The sequence below is a fragment of the Malurus melanocephalus genome, unplaced genomic scaffold (genome assembly GCF_030028575.1).
Source record: "Malurus melanocephalus ecotype Western Australia unplaced genomic scaffold, MMel_1.1 scaffold_272, whole genome shotgun sequence".
Lineage (NCBI taxonomy): Eukaryota > Metazoa > Chordata > Aves > Passeriformes > Maluridae > Malurus > Malurus melanocephalus.
Window position 1 is genome coordinate 575,775 of NW_026623504.1, and position 21,039 is coordinate 596,813.

General features: G+C 40.8%; 1 protein-coding gene across 4 annotated transcripts; it reads left to right on the top strand.

Moving 5' to 3' along the window:
• The first annotated feature begins 2,542 nt into the window (after positions 1–2,542).
• ZNF711 (zinc finger protein 711) lies at positions 2,543–20,616 on the top strand. Of its 4 annotated transcripts, XR_008965986.1 has the most exons (10): positions 2,543–2,709; positions 3,512–4,042; positions 11,387–11,545; positions 12,242–12,388; positions 12,952–13,089; positions 14,215–14,262; positions 14,770–14,913; positions 15,377–19,029; positions 19,373–19,450; positions 20,470–20,609. XR_008965986.1 is itself a non-coding variant. In XM_057376184.1 (8 exons), exons 1-8 carry the CDS (start codon positions 2,631–2,633, stop codon positions 16,552–16,554), a joined length of 2,424 nt encoding a protein of 807 aa, XP_057232167.1. In that variant the 5' UTR covers positions 2,543–2,630; the 3' UTR covers positions 16,555–20,616. The 4 variants fall into 4 exon arrangements, 1 of the variants encoding a protein (XP_057232167.1); XR_008965985.1 differs by having other exon boundaries at positions 19,373–20,615; XR_008965987.1 differs by having other exon boundaries at positions 2,549–2,709; positions 14,770–14,805; positions 19,373–20,614.
• Positions 20,617–21,039: the final 423 nt, after the last annotated feature.

Consider the following 21,039-nt stretch of genomic DNA (forward strand, 5'->3'; position numbering starts at 1 on the left):
TTGAGAGACTGTTCTGGGAGTCTCAGTATAGGTTGCATGGAATATTTCATTTTGGGTTCTGATGATAATGTGCTCATTCCTGAGCCAAGATAGCATGCTGTAATTTAAAAAAAAAATCAATGAAAATATTAATGGGATATTGTAAAGTGCATATTTTATTGGCTGATGCTAATAAAGCATTTTCACTGTCTTTAAATACCCAGAGGAGAAGGGGAATTGAGAGGAAAAACCTGAGATGTTACAAGTTAGAGGAAGAGAGGAATGGATAAGTTTGGGATTGTGACAGGGTATGGAATTGTGCCTTTCTGCCTGATTTCTCCCCTTGCAAACCCGTGATTGGATCTGTCTGTGGTGGTGTGGGTGAGTTACACAGTGTACTACAGGAGGAAGCTGAGAAGAACCACAATTAATCACTGCACTGCATTTTTTTATTGCTGTTCCCAGTAACAAGATTTGCCTGCCTATGTGACATGTGAAACTGCATCATCTGTGCTGCTGCAACCTTTGAGCAAAAGCAGCTGGTTGGGGGGAGCCGTGGGCCTTGGCCCTGCTTCATTCTCCAGCAGCAGGAAGGGCTTTTCCTGCTCTCACTGCATTCYTTTAAGATCCCAAAGTTGAGATTAAAAAATAAACTTGTGATTGTATGGTTGATTTCAATCCGTCCTTTGTCTGCAGTGAGGGTTTGCAAGAACATTCTTCATAGGGTTGGTGCAGCTTTCAGTGGGATTGTTGCCTTTGTGTCATCATCCCTCTCTTTATAGGGCAAATCTGAGGGATTGCTGGCACTCCATGCACAGAAGGTGCCATCCCATAACTTTAGTTATTTTTCTAGTCCTGTTAACTACCAGGAAAATACTCTTTTTAGTGATAATTTGCTTTCCCAGCAGAAATTTAAATTCAAGTTACAGTCCTACTTTGTATTGAATTTTTCTGTGTACCACAATATGTAATCTAGTTGTGCATCTAATTATTTAATCTGAAAATAAGATATATTGAGAAGGAAAAAAAGTCTTGCATATTCTTCCTGTAATCTCAGATTTATATAAGTTAAAATAATTTTTCTTATCCTTTTACACTGAAAAAAATGATTATCTGATATAAAGGCTGTGGTCAGGAAATGTTAGTTATTGCCATAATTCTGAATGAGCTAAATGAGCCATTTATGGTCTAGAGCTGCATCCTATTTTGTACTAGGAAGGCTTCATTAGCTGCTGTGAGAATTTTGGATGGKTGTGGTGATCATTTAAGAGTCACAGAGCACTGCATTGAGGTTCTGGAGCTGCTCAGTGATCCTTACAATGCTGAAAGAGTTGGATTTTGGAGTGGAATTGGAACGGTGGCTTTTCCTTGCAACTGCCATCACTGGGCACCTTGGTTGGAGGAGCTCAGGAGTTTTGAGGTTCTGGCTCTTCTTCTTGGCCCCTTGATGCTTCCTTAGAGGTATCTCAGATTTTGGGTACTTGTTCCTACAGCTTGATTTGTTTCATTATTCACCTTCCCTGGCTGTGTTGGCTCTCGAGGTGTAAATCACTGCAGTGGGGTTGTCAAGTGTGTTTTACCACAGAGTAATTGGAATTTCCATCATAGTTTGGATTTAGATGCTGAGACCTAATGAATTCTTGTGGTAGGGTACTGATAACTTCTTTTATGAGATCCAGGAGAGCAAAACCAAGGTTGGTGTTACAAGAGGAAAGCACCATATTCTGGAGACTTACTCATGAAATATTATTAATCCCTGCTCGTTTTTGCACCACCCAGCTCATGTAGTTCTGAGCTCTGACTCTGTGGTCATTTCCCACAACTCCTGAAACTCCTTGTTTGCTCTATGATGCTGTCACTTTTTCTGGTTCTTGAATACCAGAGGGCAGGAAAGTACAAGATTTTAGTCTTGTGCAACAGAGGGTTTTTTTAGGCTGGAGATTTTTCACCTGTGAAAGCCTTGAGCTCTGTGTGATCCTTTGGGTGCTTCTGTGGAGCATATGGAGCTCACATGGAGCTGGGAGCTTGTGWAAAGTCCTTTGGGTTGCAGGAGGTTGCAAAATAATTCAGAATCTCCAYGCTTCAGTGTTCAGTAGCAATGCAAATAACATGTTGGAATGCTGGTTTTATCCTTCTCCCTTGTGTTTTATGGCAGCATTCTGTCACATGATTCATGGTTTCTTCTGCTCTGGAAGTGAATTTGTGTAGCTCTACCTTGTCAGAGAGATTCAGCATTCTTAATTAAATTTACATGTTAAAATTTGCTTTGAAGTGTCTCATATATCCAAATTTTGAAAGAATTGGAAAAATTGATACTCCAAATTCAGTTCTCCACTTTCTACATTATAGCTCCACACATCCAGAATCACCAGTCTTGATAATTAGTTATCAGGAGCAGAGCAGAGGTGACTGCTCTGTGCACAATTGCTAATATTTCTGGTTATGCTAAAGTAAAAAAATATAAACCAAAATAATAAAGTGAATTGTATGAAGTATTGCTTATGTTTTTCTTGAATTTGTGGGTAAATACGTCTCTGTTTTTGTCAGTGTAACACATCAATCCAGTAAAGCTGTTCAACACAAGAACATTGTTAAACATAAATTCTCATTTCTGTTTTATTGCAGTTATTTGTGAATGAATTTGGCTGAATATGGATCCAGGTGGYGGAAGTCTTGGATTGCAAACACAAGAATCCAAAATGCCTCACACTATGATCATGCAGGATTTTGGTAAACATTTTAACTATTAAAAATAATGAGCAAAATACAGGAGATGACCTTTTCAGGTTATGGGAGGGACCATGTCTTTAGATGAAGATATTTGCATTTGAAGTCCAATACTGAATAATGTTAGCTATTTTTTTTTTCATCCTGATAAGTACCATTTTCGTGAGTGTTTTCATTAAGATTAAAACTGCTGTTTATGTGTGTGTTAAAATAGTTCACCGTGCATTCTTTGTTATGTCTAGAAAAGTAGTCTGCAAATATGACTGGCCAGTCCAGTCTGTTAATGAAAACCAGGTTTCTACCTCCAGCCATTCTTTGTGATGTGGCAAGTTGTTGGAAGTTTTAGTGTCATTATTGTGTACAACTGAGTGTTTATTTTTAACAAGGCCCATGCAGTCCAAAGGATGAGGCCTCCTACTGTAGCAGCAATTAATGGTTTGTTACCACACTTCCAGTGTCACGCAAGAATTTCATGAAGGTTCACATTGCTGCTGCAATGAAATGTTTTCTAACTTGGAATTTTAAAAAAAGAGGATAAACTGTAAACTGGCTCTTAGTTTTCAACAGATCCTAGGTTTGGGACAAAGTCTACATTATGTCTTGAAGTGATATGTTTTGTTTGTTAATTTGTACAAGACAGGCTGCTTTGGATAGTGTTTATCAGGTGAAATGCAAAATGTGGATGTTGAGAAGTAACAGATTTTTACGTCTGTGTTTAACTTGTTTATGATAACCCATTCCTTGGATAAACCAGTTGCCGGTGCAATAATTAACATTTTTCTCTTGGTTCATCATTGTTCCCCAGTGGCTGGGATGGCTGGCACYGCTCACATCGATGGAGACCACATTGTTGTGTCAGTCCCCGAAGCTGTGCTGGTTTCTGACGTGGTCACAGATGATGGGATAACTCTGGATCATGGCTTGGCAGCCGAGGTGGTGCAGGGCCCCGACATCATCACGGAGACGGACGTSGTCACGGAGAGCGTCATCGTTCCCGACTCCGTGTTGGAGGCTGACGTTGCCATCGAAGAGGCTTTGGACACCAGTGACCACGTTTTGACTTCTGACCTGATCACGGAGACCGTGCGGGTTCCCGAGCAGGTGTTTGTGGCTGACCTTGTGGCGGGCCCTGAGGGACACCTGGAGCACGTGGTGCAGGACTCGGTGGCCGGGGCTGACTCGCCCACCATGGTGTCAGAGGAGGTGCTGGTGACCAACTCGGATTCAGAAGCTGTCATCCAGACATCTGGGACTGTCCCTGGCTCCACTGTCACCATCAAAACCGAGGATGATGACGATGGCAAGAGCACATCTGAAGATTACCTGATGATATCTTGTAAGTTCCACAGAGGGAGATGGAGCCACAAGTGCTCTGGTGGGGAGAAGTTCCTGTAACTGGACTCTTGGGGCTGGTGCCCAGTTCATTCCTGGTGTCTGGATTTGGGAATTTTGGTGCAAACTCACTGATACAGCAAGAAAGAGAAGGACATTGATGCTGCTGAGTGAGTGAGAGTGCATATTCGTGTTTCTGAAACTAGTTATTCCAGGCAATTAAGGAAAAACACCTTGGAAAGTTAAACATTCCATTTATTTTGAATATACTACTTTTTTTCTAAAAAACACTGCAGGTATTTTGCGATATTGTGCAAAATTTTCATGTGAAAGTAACATGTTGGGCCTAATCAGGAGAATCCACAAWGAAACAGCTGATCCCTAACTCAAAGTTTTCTCAGTGTGTCCACAAAATAAGGTTTGTTTAGCGTGTTRAAAATTACAATAGGTATTTCATTGTCTGTTGTGCTGCTGTGGGCTGAACTTGGCAATAAGGGGTTGTGTGCATTAATGGATTGGCTCATTAACACATTCCAGTTCCCACACAGCATCCAGCTCCAGATGATCCTGTTGAAAAGTAGCTGAAGTTGGCTGCTGAAAGGATCTTGGGTACTTTATGTTTCTTCAGTGATTAAATTATACCCAAGGTACCAATTGTTATTTGATAAAATGTATGGTAGCTAATGTAAAATTCTTGACTTCTCCAAATCACTTACTGAAACGTGAGTAGGTCAAAATAGGTTTTATTTAGTCAGAAGAAATATGTTATAARAAGTCAATGCCAAGTGTGTCGAAGTGTCAGTCTGTTCACAACAAGCTGCATTTATTAAAAATTTCATGACAGAGGACAYGACTGATTTGTGATTGTAATGATGTCACTCTCTTACAACATTTATGTCCCTTATACAAAATATATTTTGATAGTTATTTTCATTCAGTATAGGATGAACAACAGTGATTTTTAAAGCTTTCTATCATTACTATGTTTCTAACAGAAGTCAAAAAGAGGGGTTTTTTTGAACAAGAACTTCAGAAATAGTCTAAAAAGCAAATTAGACCTGCAACAAAAAAAAAATCCTGTGTGTTTTTGTAGCTAAAGGAACACCATTTTTACAGTCAGTTGTTTCACTGAACAAATYCCTCCTTTCTGGCAGAGTACTTGGGATGAGTTTATTCCATAACTGGCTATTTCCCTTGTCATTGTAAGTACAGTCATCTTTGGGATTTCTTCTGAGACAGATGAGTGGGATTGATGTTGAATATCCTGCACTCAGACCAGAGCAAATGAAGTTTTCAGTCACCTGATGGCCCCACGTGTGTCTGACACATTCATGGTTCTGTCAGGTGTTCTCCAGCCTGCCTTTCACAATGTTTCAAAGCCACTTTGAGACCTAGTTTTCAGCAAATTAAATTTTTATAGATGTATAATCGTGATGTGCCTGAATAGTCACAGTTGGAATCTACATTATTCATCTAGGATTTTGTTTTAAGTAATCATTCAGATAAATTAAGGCAATCATAGAATCATTTAGGTTGGGAAGGAGCTGGAAGATYATTGAGTTTAATCATTCTGCCAACGCTGGCAGGGCCACCACTGACCATGTCCCCAAGGGTTAAATCAACATGGCTTTTGAATGCCACCACTGCCCTGGGCAGTGGCAGGGYTGGACAGCCCTTTCAGGGAAGGAATTTCTCCCAGTATCCAACCTGAGCCTCCCCTGGCCCAGCCTGAGGCCGTTCCCTCTCCTCCTGTTCCCTGGGAGCAGAGCCTGACCCCACCCTGGCTCCTGTCAGGAGTTGTGCAGAGCCACAAGGTCCCCCTGATCCCCTTTTCTCCAGGCTGAGCCCCTTTCCCAGCTCCCTCAGCCTCTCCTGGGGCTCCAGACCCTTCCCTGGACTCACTCCAGCCCCTCCATGTCCTTGTCAGGAGAGTCCCAGAGCTGCCCCCAGGGCTGGAGGTCCCCAGGGTTTTGTGCCTGTTCACACCATGACTGGGTCAGCTCAGGTGCCAGTGGCCTCTTGCCCTCCTGAGCATCCCTGGACTCATGTCCAGCTGCTGTCACCAGCACCCCCAGGGCCTTTCTTGGCTTTCCAGCCTCTCTACCCCAGCCTGGAGCTTTCCACGGGAATGCTGTGACCCCAGGGCACCTGAGAATCCCACACGATTGGCCTCAGCCCATGGATCCAGCCTGTCCAGACTCCCYTGCAGATCTTCCCACCCTCCAGCATCAACACTCCCCCAATCCAGTGTCATCTCCAAAGCTGATCCCCTCATCTGCATCACTGATAAAAATGAGCTCTGTTGTATTTCCTGTGTTYTGAGCCTGTGTTGTGCTGGGGATGCCAGCCTGGCCCTGTAAAGTGTCTGCTGGTATGTTTTTGTCATCAGAAATGAGCCATTCTGATGCAGTGTTTAATTTTTTTACTGTTTAAATACTGCCCTTGATTTTGTTTTGTTTGTGGAGATAACGTGTTATGCAGAGTAGATAAAGGCTTCAATTTATCAAGCAGGTCAAAATTCTTTTTATTTATTTACATTTTTCCGACTGTCTGATGTTGTAAATATTGTAGAAAGTGAATTTTACAGTCTTTCGTTTGGGGTGTATATATAGGACTGTTGAACAGTTTTATAATGTAAATCACACCAAAGTGATAAGAATTTCAAAGGACTTAGCTGTCTTTTAATGAAACTTAGCATCTAMAAATGAGAGACTTTACATAAAATACCAGATATGCCCTTAGGAAATACCACAAGTTGTTCTGTGGAATACATTTGGGAACTACCAGAATGCTACATTTTCGGATATGGAACTGACTGTGGAATTTTAATTTCCCTTGTGCTTGTTGGGAGTTACAACTTAAATGATAGRACCTCAGAATGGGTTGGGTTAGGATGGGACTTCACTGAAAGGTGATTTTTCACCATTTTGAGGTGACATTCCCATGTAGGTACTTTATAAACTTGTGGTAATTACATTTTTTGTGTAAATACTATTTGGACAACACTTAAGTTCATCTTGATAGTCGTGTGTCTGTGTATGATGTTTTGATTGGAATTTTTCATTGGAAGATTATCTCCACTCTGCAGATAAATTCAGCTTTTTAAACACAGGACTTAAAAAATCTATTTTTGATCCGTTCACAAGATGAATACCACAGGGTGTTCACGGCCTTTGCTTTAAACCATCAGAACACCTTSATCAAAAGGAAATGACCCCAAAACGCGGTGGTGGGCCCCCGAACCCTTCAGAGAGTGAGATGGCAGCTGGAGAGCAGCACACCCCGTGGTGCAGGGGCAGTGGGCAGTGCAGCTGAAGCCTCCCCTCTTTTGTTTTTCAGGTTTGCGATATTCAGACCCACAGCGGGTTGCCAGCCCCCGCTCCGCGTGCCGGCCCCATGCACTATTCTGGTGACCTCAAAGCCACCACTGACCCACACTGGAGCTGGCCCGGGGGTAAGGTACTGTGCCACCAACACCTCCTTTCTAGTGTCTTACASTGTTGCCTCATTTGCTAAACATTTTAGGATTCCAACTCCTCTATTTGAACCTATGGGACTTAAGTAGATCAGACCTTAGAAAAACCCGGAGAATTGTCAAAGCATGGGACTTATCTTGCCCTCGTGTTGCTCCTCTGGTGGCTGTGGTATCACCAGCATAGTGCATGTGAGGCATCACATGGATTGGGAGCTGGCAATCCACGGTGAATCTGGACATCACACACCTGAAAACAGCCAAGCCAGGTAAGTGTAACACTGGGAGCGTGCTGAGTTTTCCTTTAAAGCTTCTTTACTCAGGAGGATTCAGCATCTATTTATGAAGGGTCTCTGTTGTGTTTTTTTTCAGTTAATTTGAAGGGATGAGATAATAACATATAGTGCTTCTGGTGGATGAGTCAGAACTGGAAGACACTTTGATATTCCATTGACAGAAAGGAAGCATTCYCTGTTCCCATGAGCTATCCTTGGGAAAAAAAGCTCTGATGGGTTAGCAGTGATTGAAGGCACTTTACGTAGACAATAGGATATTTTCATGAGCTGTTTTAAAAAGCAATAATATTTTGTAACCTGACAAAGATTGCTTGTCCTGCTGTGTTTTCTCTAACCKAAATCTGCTTAAAAGATAGATGGAAACTGTGAGATCACTTCATATAAGACAGCAATTTAGGTGCAAGCAATTGCCAATTCACTGTGTTTTGTTGTATTTGAAACAAAAAGCAACATCTTAACACTCTATGAGTGTTAGATATTGGTATCATTTTCTCAGCCCAGTTGATATTTTCCAAATTTTGCTGTATTATTCTTCTGCTTTTTTGGAAAAGTGATCCCAGAGGCCTTCGATACACAGACTTCCTGATAGGTTTCCATTTTTTTAGGCTAAAATTGTAAAGACTGAATATCTTCAAAAACACACAGGATGGTGAATGGTGTGGAGGTAACCACAAATTTTAAAAATACTGTTGTAAGTTTGCCCCTCTAAAACAGGACTCCYTAGTACTTAAAGGATGTTGAAGATTTGGGGGCTTTGTATGAAAYGTTTAAAACACAATATGTGAGTGTACATGCTATATTCATGGTTTAGGGGTTTTTTTGCTGGAAACATTCTTACAAAAATTGAAAAATTCCTCATTTTTTTCCTTTATGTAATGTTYGTTGCATTGCAGTTGATGTCCTGTTAGCTATCAAAAATTGTGGGATTTTTTTCTTACATTATTCCACCAGCCCCATAGTGGTACAGAGTCACACAATATTAGTTAAATAGTTGGAAAATCTACCATAAAGAAAATTTTCTATTRCACATGTGATAGCTCCCCTGTTCAGCAGAAGTTGCTGTTGGTAAATAACCTCCCAGGACAGAAATACTCATTTCTGTTAAACTGGTAAYGTGTGACATTTATAATATTTATGAGTTTAGAAAAAGTCAATGTTGCTTGAGTTGCAGATTTGAAAAGAGCTTTTTTGCCACCTCCCAATTCTGAATTTATAGAGTTTATAAGCTTTGGAATACTCTTTTTGGCAGCATGTATAGAGCTGGGTATATAATCCCTCCTTGTACTGGGAGTTAGCTCCAGTCCTTCAAAAACTCAGACATGCAGTGAAAATGGTCACTGTATTAAATTCAACACATATTTATCACTTTGCAGAACATGGATAAGAAACCTTTATAAATGTTAAAAGCTTTGCAGGGAAAAAAAAAAAAAACAGTAATAAACCCCTGCTTAGTAAATGTATGGAAATACTTATTCCAAGATAAGGGTATTTTAGCATCTCCACTTTCCTCTCTTCTGACAATCCCATTCTGGCAGYGTAACAAATGTCAATTAGCAGATGCAGTGACACTCCCACAGTGGATATAAAGGCTGGGAATGACCTGGTGCTGGRAAACTCGAGTGTCAGAGGAATATTTTGGTTCTCTGTTAGTGCTTCCCTCAGGGTCTGTGCTCTGGCTGTTGCCAGTGTCCTGCAGGTAACACCAACATCACTCAGCACATGTCAGACTCTCACTCATTAAGGGCTTGATGTTCCTGGCAGCAATTTCAGTTGAGATTTAGGTTTTTTTTTAATTAAAAAACCCAAAACTATCTTCCTGAGGATTTTTTTTCCTGATCCATATTTGATACTTTTCAAAAATGCAATTAATCTCTTGGTTACAAAAAAACCACAAATCCTCCAAACAGCTAAACCACCATTTTTTAATGTTTTCCATGAAGGTTTCAGGTTATAGAGCCTGGTGCTGGTAACAGCAAGGTTGTGAGATTAATCCCTGTATGGATCATTCACTTCAGAGTTGGACTTGGTGATCCTTGTGGGTCCCTTCCAACTCAGAATATTAATATTCATCAAAATATAGACTACATCGAGGTTCTAAAAGGAAAACAAATATTTATTTGTACTTTCCTGCATTTTATCTAGTTCTGTCTTCAGTAAATTCTGTACTCACATGGTGCAGTCCAAGATGAGTGAACAGAAATGAGGTTTGCCAATGCTGGGAGCTGGGGAGGTGTCCCTGGAATCCTGTCTGTGAGTGGGAAGAGTTTAGTTTGGGATTGCTGAGGTGGATTCCCACCCCTCTGCTCCTTCCAGGCAGGCTCTGAGCACCTCCAGTGACTGCCCAGAGCATCAAAGTGTCTCCAGTTTAGCCCGGGCTGGAGCCTCAGGGGGTTAAAGCAGCTCTTGGGAGCAGCCACCAGTGCCCTGGGGGCAGGAAACTGGGATGGGACTGGGGACCACTGCAGCCATCCCAGGTAATCCCTTTCCCAGGAATCAGAGCCCTTGGCATCTATGTGAAGTCAGGAAGCTCTGCTGTCACTTCAGTGTTTATTTTAATGAGGTTATTTTTGCTTAGTGCACACATATTTTAATGTTACATGTGCAGTAAGTTGCTGTTTCCCTGGAATGTGTTTCATTCAGATTTTRTCTAYRTTTTGTGGAATTCTCCTCTATTTAGAGGACTGCARTGGGTGTTTGTACAACATTGCACAGGTTTGTGTTGACCATCTGCACAGGAGCTAAATTTGTCCTCCACGAGAAGTGTGTTGGTACATGTGTCAGAGAGATGCTGAGTTCAGTGCCCTCTRTGTTGGCAATTTGAAGTGTATCGTGGACATCTCTGTGAATGCCCTTTTAACCTTTGCTTTTAACAGTTGAATGTATTTTTTTTAATTAAATGAACATTTTGAATGTATAGASCAAATAATCAGTGAGTGAGTTGTGTAAAGAATGAGAAGTCAATCATCTCTCACTATAGTATTTGGATTTATTGTCACTGCATCTTTTAATCAGCTGTACATTATGCATTGATCTTCATTAATGTTTTCAAGTGGATAAAGTGGATGAAATCATAATTTCTTTTCGGGAGAAGACACAGTCAGATTTTTGATGCACACTTCTTTAGCTGGGGATTTACTCCAAGTCATCAAGAATCTCAGCTACTAAATTTTAGTCACCAGTATATTAGTGAAACTTTTGAGAACTCTTAGACTGAAACAGGCAATTCTGAGTTAATTTTAAACACTTTTGTATAGCTTTTTTATTTAAATTACTGACACATTTTTGCTTTGTAAGAGTAATAGTTTCAGCCATAACCAGTTACCTCATTCCTTTTGATGACAAGCTCCCTCTTGTGTCCTTCATTCTGTAATTCCTGCTGTGTTTCCTGAGTTACAATAATACTGAACTTCAATTTCTGGAATCTCTTTTTAAGTTTCTTGAGATGAGCTGCTTTAAAAGGCCACTTATGAATACAAACCTTTCCTGTGCATGGGGAGAATAGTGGAGAAAATCATGCTACTGATTACTTTGACTTCTAAAAATGTGTTTGAACCTCATTATTATTCTCTTCTCTTTGCAGTAGATGATGTTGGAGAGAAATTGGACCATATAGGAAGCACTCCCTTGAAGATCAGTACCGAGGTGGCAAATGATGATGTTGCTAAAGATGATGGCTTTGGTTCAGAAGTTATCAAAGTGTACATATTTAAAGCTGAAGCTGAAGAYGATGTCGAAATAGGTACCTTGAAATCCTGTTTATTCTTCTGGGTTTTTGTTTGTTGTTAATTCCATGTTATCCAGTGACTGGAGTATTTTGTAGAACGTGACATTTGTGGAGCTGCCCAGATGCAGTGAATGCTGGGTGTGGATTAGTCTCGAGTTCTTTTTTTATTAGCAGGGCTATTTTCAGGCAGCCAGAGCCCAAATGTAGAAGTGTTTGTGTGTCTGCAGCTGTTTTTTCAGCTGCTGCTCTTCTSTGACTTTGCAAGACTGTGTCAGCACAGCAGAGCTTCTGGAGTGGATCCCTCTGGTTGGTGGCAGCCTTTGGTGGCCTTGGCACAGAGAGGGGAGGATTCCTGGGATTGTAGGGGAACCAGGGGACTCAGAAATGCTCTGCAGTTCCCTTTCCCCATGGATAGACCAGCACTGCCAGTGCAGTGAGGGGATGCACAGCTCACCTGGATCATTCTCCTGTCCCCAAAATACAATTCAGACTTGAATTTATCAGGACACACCCAGAGATCTTTTTGCTCATCTCTTCCAGAGTATCAAACTTGCATGATTTTATGACAGACTTGGATGTAAAAACATTTAATTGGAATTTTAKGAAAAGCAGTTTTGTTGTAAATGAGAAAAAAATACTTAACTGTGAAATTAATCTTACCAGTGGCTTTGTTCACCTTGACTTAATGTGTGTAACYTCTTTTTGTTGAAGGTGGGACAGAAATTGTCACCGAGAGTGATTTTCACAATGGCCATTCTGTAGCTGGAGTCATCGAACAAGGAGGGGTTGGGAGAATGCAACGAGAAAAAATGGTTTACATGGCTGTTAAGGACTCYTCTCAGGAAGATGAAGATATTAGTAAGAATGATAAGATACTTTTTTTGTTTCTCATGCTGTTTGTACACCAATATGACCATCGTTCACATGGACATTTTTATTTTTTTCTGAAASATACTTGAGCCTCAAGTAGCAGAAAACTAAACTCACCTTCCCTAAAAATAAAAAGCATGCTATAATTATTTTAAAGTGATGTGATAGTGTACTTTGTGCATAGTGTGCAATCATTTCATTATTTACATTAAATTTAACATGTCCATGGATGAAGTTAATGAGGTTAGTCAAACTTCTTATTTTTCTATTTTTCTACTGTGACTTAAAGCAGCTTTCTGACAAAGTGGCARATGTCATCAGTTGCAAGTTTATGAGTTTGTGTATTGGAAACTTTGTGGGATTTGTTTTGGATTGGAATTGTTGATACATGTTTTCTCTCTTTAAGGAATGTCTGAATAAGCAATGATCCCCTAAATRCCAAAGGAAGAGAATTAATTTATAATGGGTATCAGAGTGAAAGCAAATTAAATGAAGGAAAAGTTACTACAGGCAGAATGAAACTAAAGATTTATTCTCCTCCCTTAATCCAGGCTGTGCTGAAATAGCAGATGAAGTTTATATGGAAGTTATTGTAGGGGAAGAAGAAGCCACATCCCTTCCAGACACCCAGCTGGAGGACTCTGGCGTCAATAAAACGTTTGTCCCCGTTGCTTGGGCTGCTGCTTACGGTAGGAACCYGTGCTTCTTTCCTGAAAATCTCTGCCATTATTTGCTCCCTCATCCAGCTGCCAGAATCTCTGGGATGACCTCACCTTGTTCTTGGGGTTTGGAAGCAGCTCTTGAGTTCTGCCATCTAATGATTGCTGTGTGTTGAGTTCCATGGACTAGAAAAGAAAGCTTGTTAGGAGAATTTTTATTTTGTTTCTGATCCCAGCTTGGATGTACAGATTGTGTGGGGTTTGATGCTTAATGYGGAACAGTCTTAAGTATCTTACATTAGCTAGGAAGAAGGGGAAAGACTGTAAAAAGGGAATAGTAGGAATAAATGTGTAAACATGTTCCTAATAATTTCAGTTTATCTACATGTCTTAAGCCTGTTAGTCCTTCAGGTGAGAAACAAAAAGGAAAAAGGTGATTTRTCTTCAAATAGTGGAAATGTCTTAGGATATATTGTGAATTCTGTCTATTSTTTTGTATTATTTCCTTGGATTTTGGTGTGTTAAATGTTTGTTACGAGGGTGCCAAGTTATCCATAGTTTCTGTTACAATTAATTAGTCAAATTAGTGAAAATTCCTTTGTGTGGTAATGAGAGCCCAAGAGYTGAGCTGGTAAAGTGGTTCAGAACCACAGAGCTTTGGCACATAACAGCAAATACTTCCAGTGCAAAATGAGGAATGTGCTCCTGAGGGATTCCCTGTACCTCTCCCAGAACTCCATTGTGCTGAGAGGTTGATAAGGGCCAAGTCCCTTTATCTGCCTGGTTCTCCTCCAGAAAGATAACGTGCTTCCATCTCAGGAGCAAATGCTGCATTTCAGATAATCTCTGCAGYGGTATCTGAGGGGATGGATGAGGTTAAGAGTTTGCAGAAACAAGCATATTAATAATGAAAAGCAGGAGAGCCAGCAGGGTAAACATGCAAACACAGATGGGGTGGATATCAACTCCTCCCAGAGATGGGATTTTGTCTCCTGAGGCTCATGATTACACAGTGCTGAGCTCCACATCTCCACTTGGATGGTGTTAATGTGGTGCTTATTAGCTAGGTTAGTTTCCTCTCATAATCAGGCTTTCAAAAGCATAATCTTTAAAAATAATACTGTTTTTTAATGACTAAAATACCATTTTCTGCAGGAGATGAAAGAAGGCTTCCCCGAAGATACGAAGATGGTCAAGCGGCAGGTGAGAGYTTTTAACAGCATTAAAACTAAGACTAGTTTGAAAAAATAGGCATTTCTGTGTCAGTGCTTCTAATCAGAGAATGCAAAGAATGAGCCATAAATTAGATACTGAAGGACTCCCCAGTCTTTCTCTACTATTTTGAATTAAAACAATTCTGGATGCCTGAAGGCCTTTGGAGGGGTGGGGAAGTTGGGAGGCACTGCCAAGTTTTTAATGTAGWTTTGCAGACAGATAATGCAGTTGTTAAGAAGTAAAAACAAGTTAAATAAAAATCAAGGAATATATTTAGAAAACAATCAGTGTTTAAACAATCATACTCTTGATTTYTGCCAGGAAAGATAGATAGTGGTTCATATTAGGACACTTCTTTTTAATGTATATTGCTGATAGAGAAATGGGCAGTGCTTGTTTTTAAAAAGTAGATAATGCTACTTTGCAATTCCAGTCATCAGTCCCAAAGAAACAARTTATTTAAGGTTTTTTATGGTGTCTAATTTTTGTTTCTAGGAAATAACTTGGATACACGATTAGAAAACAAAAACGGTAATGCAACACAGTACCTGCAGATTTGTGATAGCATTAGCACTAATAGAGTGCTCAAACAAAAAACCAAGAAAAGGAGGAGAGGAGAGGCCAGGCAATGGCAAACAGGTAAACACTGGATGGTTACGGTATTGTCATGGAGTGCCACTTGCTCCTGTCCTATTCCTTTTCTCTTGTTTAAGCTGATGCAGAATTAAAAGCTATAAATGATGATTTGCRTATTTCCTGTGTCCTTCCCCCCTCCAGTTCTGTGCCTAGAAAATGTGACATTTTGCTATTCAGAGTCAGTATGCTCAGGGCTGATGCAATTCATTGGAATGTTGCGAGCTATTAAAAAGTACCCATGGCTATATTCAGTGCACATGTGATATTCCTGATCTGTTTGAGCAGTTTCTAAAACAGAACTATATAAACTATAGGTGCTGTGGATTGGTTGTTTTTAAACTACTGAGCCATTCTCTCTCTGCTGCAAGTGTAAGTGCATGAATCTGAACAGCACTTGGCTGATTTAAAGCTTCTTCATCAGTAAATGTGTTTCCTTCATAACTTGTTTTTGTTTGTTTAAAAACAGCTGTTATAATAGGTCCTGATGGACAGCCCTTAACAGTTTACCCTTGTCATATTTGTGGGAAAAAATTTAAATCCAGAGGATTCTTGAAAAGGCATATGAAGAACCATCCCGATCATATGATCAAGAAGAAATACCAGTGTACAGACTGTGACTTTACAACTAACAAAAAAGTAAGTTTCCACAATCATCTGGAAAGCCATAAACTTATAAATAAAGTTGATAAAACGCACGAGTTTACAGAGTACACRAGAAGATACAGAGAGGCGAGCCCGTTGAGTTCCAATAAACTCATCCTGAGGGACAAGGAGCCCAAGCTCCACAAGTGCAAATATTGTGACTATGAGACTGCAGAGCAGGGGCTGCTCAACAGGCACCTGCTGGCAGTCCATAGCAAGAACTTCCCTCATGTGTGCGTGGAGTGCGGGAAGGGCTTCCGCCACCCCTCGGAGCTGAAAAAGCACATGAGGACCCACACGGGGGAAAAGCCATACCAGTGTCAGCACTGCGTGTTCAGGTGCGCTGACCAGTCCAACCTGAAAACTCACATCAAAACCAAACACGGCACCGAGCTGCCCTTTAAGTGTGAGCACTGTCCCCAGGCCTTCGCCGACGAGAAGGAGCTGCAGCAGCACACCGAGCTCTTCCAAGGGCATAAGACTCACCAGTGTCCCCACTGTGACCACAAGAGCACCAACTCGAGCGACCTGAAGCGCCACATCATTTCTGTTCACACCAAGGATTTTCCCCACAAGTGCGAGGTGTGCGAGAAAGGCTTCCACCGGCCCTCGGAGCTCAAAAAGCATAGCGAGACCCACAAAGGGAAAAAGATCCACCAGTGTAGGCACTGTGAGTTCAAAACATCCGATCCTTTTGTGCTCAGTGGGCACATCCTCTCCGTTCACACCAAGGACCTGCCTTTCAAATGCAAAAGGTGTAAAAGGGGCTTCAGGCAGCAGAATGAACTGAAGAAGCACATGAAGACCCACAGCGGCAGGAAGGTGTACCAGTGCCAGTACTGTGAGTACAGCACCACGGACGCGTCGGGCTTTAAGCGCCACGTCATCTCCATCCACACCAAAGACTACCCCCACAGGTGTGAGTACTGCAAAAAGGGTTTCCGCCGGCCCTCGGAGAAAAATCAGCACATCATGAGGCACCACAAAGAGGCCGTAATGTGATAGGTGAGCTCCAGGGGGAAGCGCTTTAGAAACTGTGATCCACTCATTGGGGAAAATAATAAATCTCACGAACTGTTTCTCCTGGTTTCAAAGCTTGATATTAAACCATAACTTTACATTCTTTGTATTAAAAGTCTTAAAAAAAAAAGTATTAGGGTTGGCAGGGGAATCTCATAGCCCTATGATTGTTGCTTATCAGGACCTAAAGAGCACTATAGAATGCAGAGGATGGATGAATGTCTTAAATTTGCAGGAAGATGGATGAATGTCTCCAAGTGAACAGTATTGGTCATTRCTGAGTCTAAAAGACAGGGCTGAGCTGGTTGTGTGACCCATTCTGTCAGTCCCAGCGTGTGTCTGCGGTGTGGAAACAGWTCCCTGGTGGGGTGAGCTGCAGAGGGTTTGCAAAAGAGCCCACTCTTCACTTCTTGTGCAGTTTGGAGCGGGGAGTTGTAGTCAGACACTTCATCACAACGTTTTAACTTGTGCCTAGAAATTCAATACCAGAACTGGCGAAATTGGGGGTGTGGGGGGGTGWCCCTTGTTTGGTTTGGGTTTGGTTTGTTTTTTTTAAAACATTTCATAGGGAAACTTTTTGGTTTCCTTTATTAGTTTAGGTCCAAGAAGCATTTTTTTACTGGTTTTCAAAGCTGCTAACCTATTTTATTGCAGGATATGATGTTTAAAATAGAGCATTATGTTATGGTCTCAGAGGTGGTGTTCTGGTGCTAGGGTTAAAGATGTATATGTATATAATTTCCCTTTTTTTATCTGAAACTACAGTTGAATGTTGTTCAGTATGACACATATAACAAAATTAATTTGAATTTGACTCTTTTTTTTAAAGGATAAAATGGATGCAGCTCATGGTGTTGTGGCTCAACACTAATTTTTTTCCTTGCTACTTTAAAGTCTTCTCTAAAAAGAGTATTAAAAACAGTTGAAAACTGTAGGGGTTTTTTAATGAAAATTCAAAGTACTTAGAGGTTCTTTAGGGCAGTGTTCTTAACAGGTATGACAGTTACTGTCCTACCTCCTAATATAAAATTTTCCATATAGACATAAAATTGCACCTTTTAATCGATTCTTTTAAAAAAAGATCTTTACCATGCTATAGACATGCATTTTCAATCTGTAAGAAAGTATATATGCAGTATTTAACCAGAAAAATCTGCTGCCACTAGAGTTTGAAGGTGGATCTTGAGTTTACAGTGTATACATTTAAAATATGCATCCCTTTAAAAATGCTTTGTGTTAGCATGCTGCAAATCCAATGGCGCTTATATAACGAGCTGGTCTAGGGCTATTTAATGAAAAACCTGGTCATAAATGTTATGCATATAATGTGTATTTTTTTCTTTTTTTAGTTGCTTCATGTTTGCACACAGCTGTTCACATGAGAAATTGTAACTTCATGCTATATTGTGGCTTTGTGTTCCAGATAATGTTCATATTTTGTTTTTGCACCAGATGAGAATCAGTTCCTTGAGAATAAATTTTTTTTATATTTCTAAAACTTCAAAAAGTTAAAATTTGGGAAATCTCTTAGACAAATAAGTGTTTTATGTGGCTGTAAAAAATGATGTACACGCTGTAAAATAAGATTGTCACTGTTCTGTGGGATTATTATTTCTAAATGTGTTACTCATCGTAACGGGCATACAATAAAATGCATCTCTTGCACTCCAGATTTTTTGGAGTTTCCTTTTCATTTATGATGTTTAGGAAAGTCTCATTCTCTGTAAACTTGCTTGGTATTTTTAATTGCATTATTCTCTAATTAATATGTAATCACATTCCAAGTAAACAGGTTACTGCAGATCTCTTTATCAGAYTGTCGAGGGGAGAACATTGGGTTTGATTTAACCCTTTAAACTTACAGGTAATGTATTTCTGTTTATYTTTCTTATTTCTAAAATAATTACCAAATATGATACTGACATTCCTTTGAATTTTTTTCCTTTAAGAGAACAAAAAACTTCTCACATATTTTGGGAAAACACAGGTAGGTTTTATCTTTTTATCTGTGTAATAGAACACTTGCAGAATGAAATGCTAAAAACATTGCTATCCTAAATTCCTTCTCTTTTTAGAATACTTGAATTACAACATCAGTAATAGATTAAAAAGTTGAAGAAGAATATCTGCTATTAAATCAACCCTTCATCGAGGACTTCTAACAGGCTTTGAGCCTCTGAACTCGCAGGTTTTGCACAAAAAACAGARAATAAGCAGACAGGAATGAATTCATCTGGGTTTTGTTGCTGCTTTTCCTTGCATGCCCAGCACTCAGAAARGAAAATCTCAGTGATTTAAAGTTGTGGATTTCTCAYAGTGTCAATGCYTTGTTCCTGAGTGTCRTATTGAATACATGAACCAAARGAGTTTCTTCATAGCAGCTGAAGAWGATCCCTGGGACTCTGCCCATRGCTGTGCTGGCTCATTTTCCACCCTAYAAATGGATCAAATAATCAGGTAATCATTCTGTATCCAAGCAGGAGGGCAGTTGCTGTTCTTGACATAAGATTTTTACTAGAAGGTGGTGTTTAAAATCTTCTGAAATGCTAGGATAGAGTGTCACCTGAATCCTCAGCAGTTTGAGGGACAGTTCCTAAATCCCTCTCGGTGCCCTTTCCCAATAAATATTTAAGAGCTGTGACAGGTCAGGGCTGCTTGAGCAAGCAGAGCCTCCCAAACGTGTGCAGGGCTTGCTCTGAAATGTCAGATTTGTTTGGTGCAACTTTTWACTGGGCTGACAGACAGGTGCAGTCAAACGTGATTCATGTCCTCATCATTATCTGTGTTTTTCTTTCCTCAGGTTTCAACTGACCACGATTAAAGGTAATAAATGAGAGAGAAAACACGGAAGAGCAGCAGCAGAGTTCTGGAGGTAAAGGTGAGTTACTGGGTGTGGGCTGGTGGCTGCTGGAGTTGTCAGGGACTTCTCAACCAGGGCTKGCTTTGGCTTTTATTTTACAGCTGAGGCAGAGAAACTTCCACATTGCAGAAAGGTCAGTCATAAAAAAACAGATGATGATTTTCTCCTTTTCAGTGCAAAACAAGACTTTGCCTTCTGGCAGATAAAGACAGGGCAGAATGTATGTTGTTGTAATTATAAAAAGTAAATACTGTCTGACTTTTTTCTAATTTGTTCCTGAAAAAAAGTCAGTCAGGGTGGACCTACCTGAAATTGAGGTGGGAAATGAGCTAAAGTAAACTGCCTATAAGTGGCATTTACTGCTGAGTAAATGAGAAAATGTGTTTCTGTAAATTCCAGCAGAAACCACCTCAGGTAAATCAGTTCCAGTTCCACAGCAAAGAAGGGACAACTGAGCCTACAGTAACAGGTACTTTATGGTAAAAAATACTACCTTTGCTTTTTAGACACATATGGTTTGAAAACAAAACCAGCCCATAAACAAATGGCCATATGCTTTATCTTACTAGTATAACTCAGCTTTTTGACAACWTTTATTTCTTTGTGTTTTCTGTGAGTACACAGTGTATTTACAGCCTCTGCTCTGTAGCATTTACAGGTTCTGGTGATTTTCAGATTCTTTGAGGAGCTGGTCCTTGCTCCCCCCAGTACAGAGAGCTGGGAGGTCTCAGCAGCAAAYTGGGCTTCTTCTAAGCAGGCTGCACAGCATTCCTGGCTGCTCCAGGATGGTGCTTCCACTCTGATGGATCAGCTGGATTTGAAAMCAGATCACTTGCCTGATGGTGGCCTTTGTCATGGAATTGTCTCACTCAGCTCCTGTTCCAGGCCCTGTCCCTCCTTAAGGGAGTTCCCTGTGCTGTGCCATGGAGTGGAGGAGACTCAGGTGATGTCACTGAGGGGCTGCTCAGGAAATCCATGGCTGAGATCATCCATCAGTAACTGTGSCCATTAATAACTCACATTTCTGCCCTTTGTAGCTTTGTCCGAGCTCTGGGAAACACCCGGCCCTGGTGGGAGCACAAGGAGCACCTGCACCCGGACACCTGCACAGGTAACTCTGATGGCATCAAACAAACATGGTGCTGTTGGTCTTTTTTGGGTTAAGATCAGCAAAGGTGGAAAATCTTTTGATGACAGTGTAACTAAAATTATTAAACTGATCCTGTCAATGGAAGGACACCTTAACTGAGTGTAGATGTACCTTACAGTCACTGYTCTGCAGCAAGGAGGGTTGCTTTAGAATCTGTTTTAGAATAATTACTGAATTCAGGGGGCAAGGCACTTCTCACTCAAATGAGGCTATTTAACTAATTAAAGCCTCTTTCTGTAAAGCCAGGCTGAAGGGATGGACCAGGCTGGTGAAACTGCAGGCCCATCTAAGCCTGGACACACTCGATAAGCAGAGCAGGAGCAGGTTTTACTCGTGGCTCCTTCCCCAGGCCTGAACAGCACAAGGGCAGCTGGACATCCAGCATTACCTGAGGGATTCCTGGCAGCAGCAGCCAGAAAAGGGACCCAACCCCAGTCCTTCACCTGGAGCAGAAAAA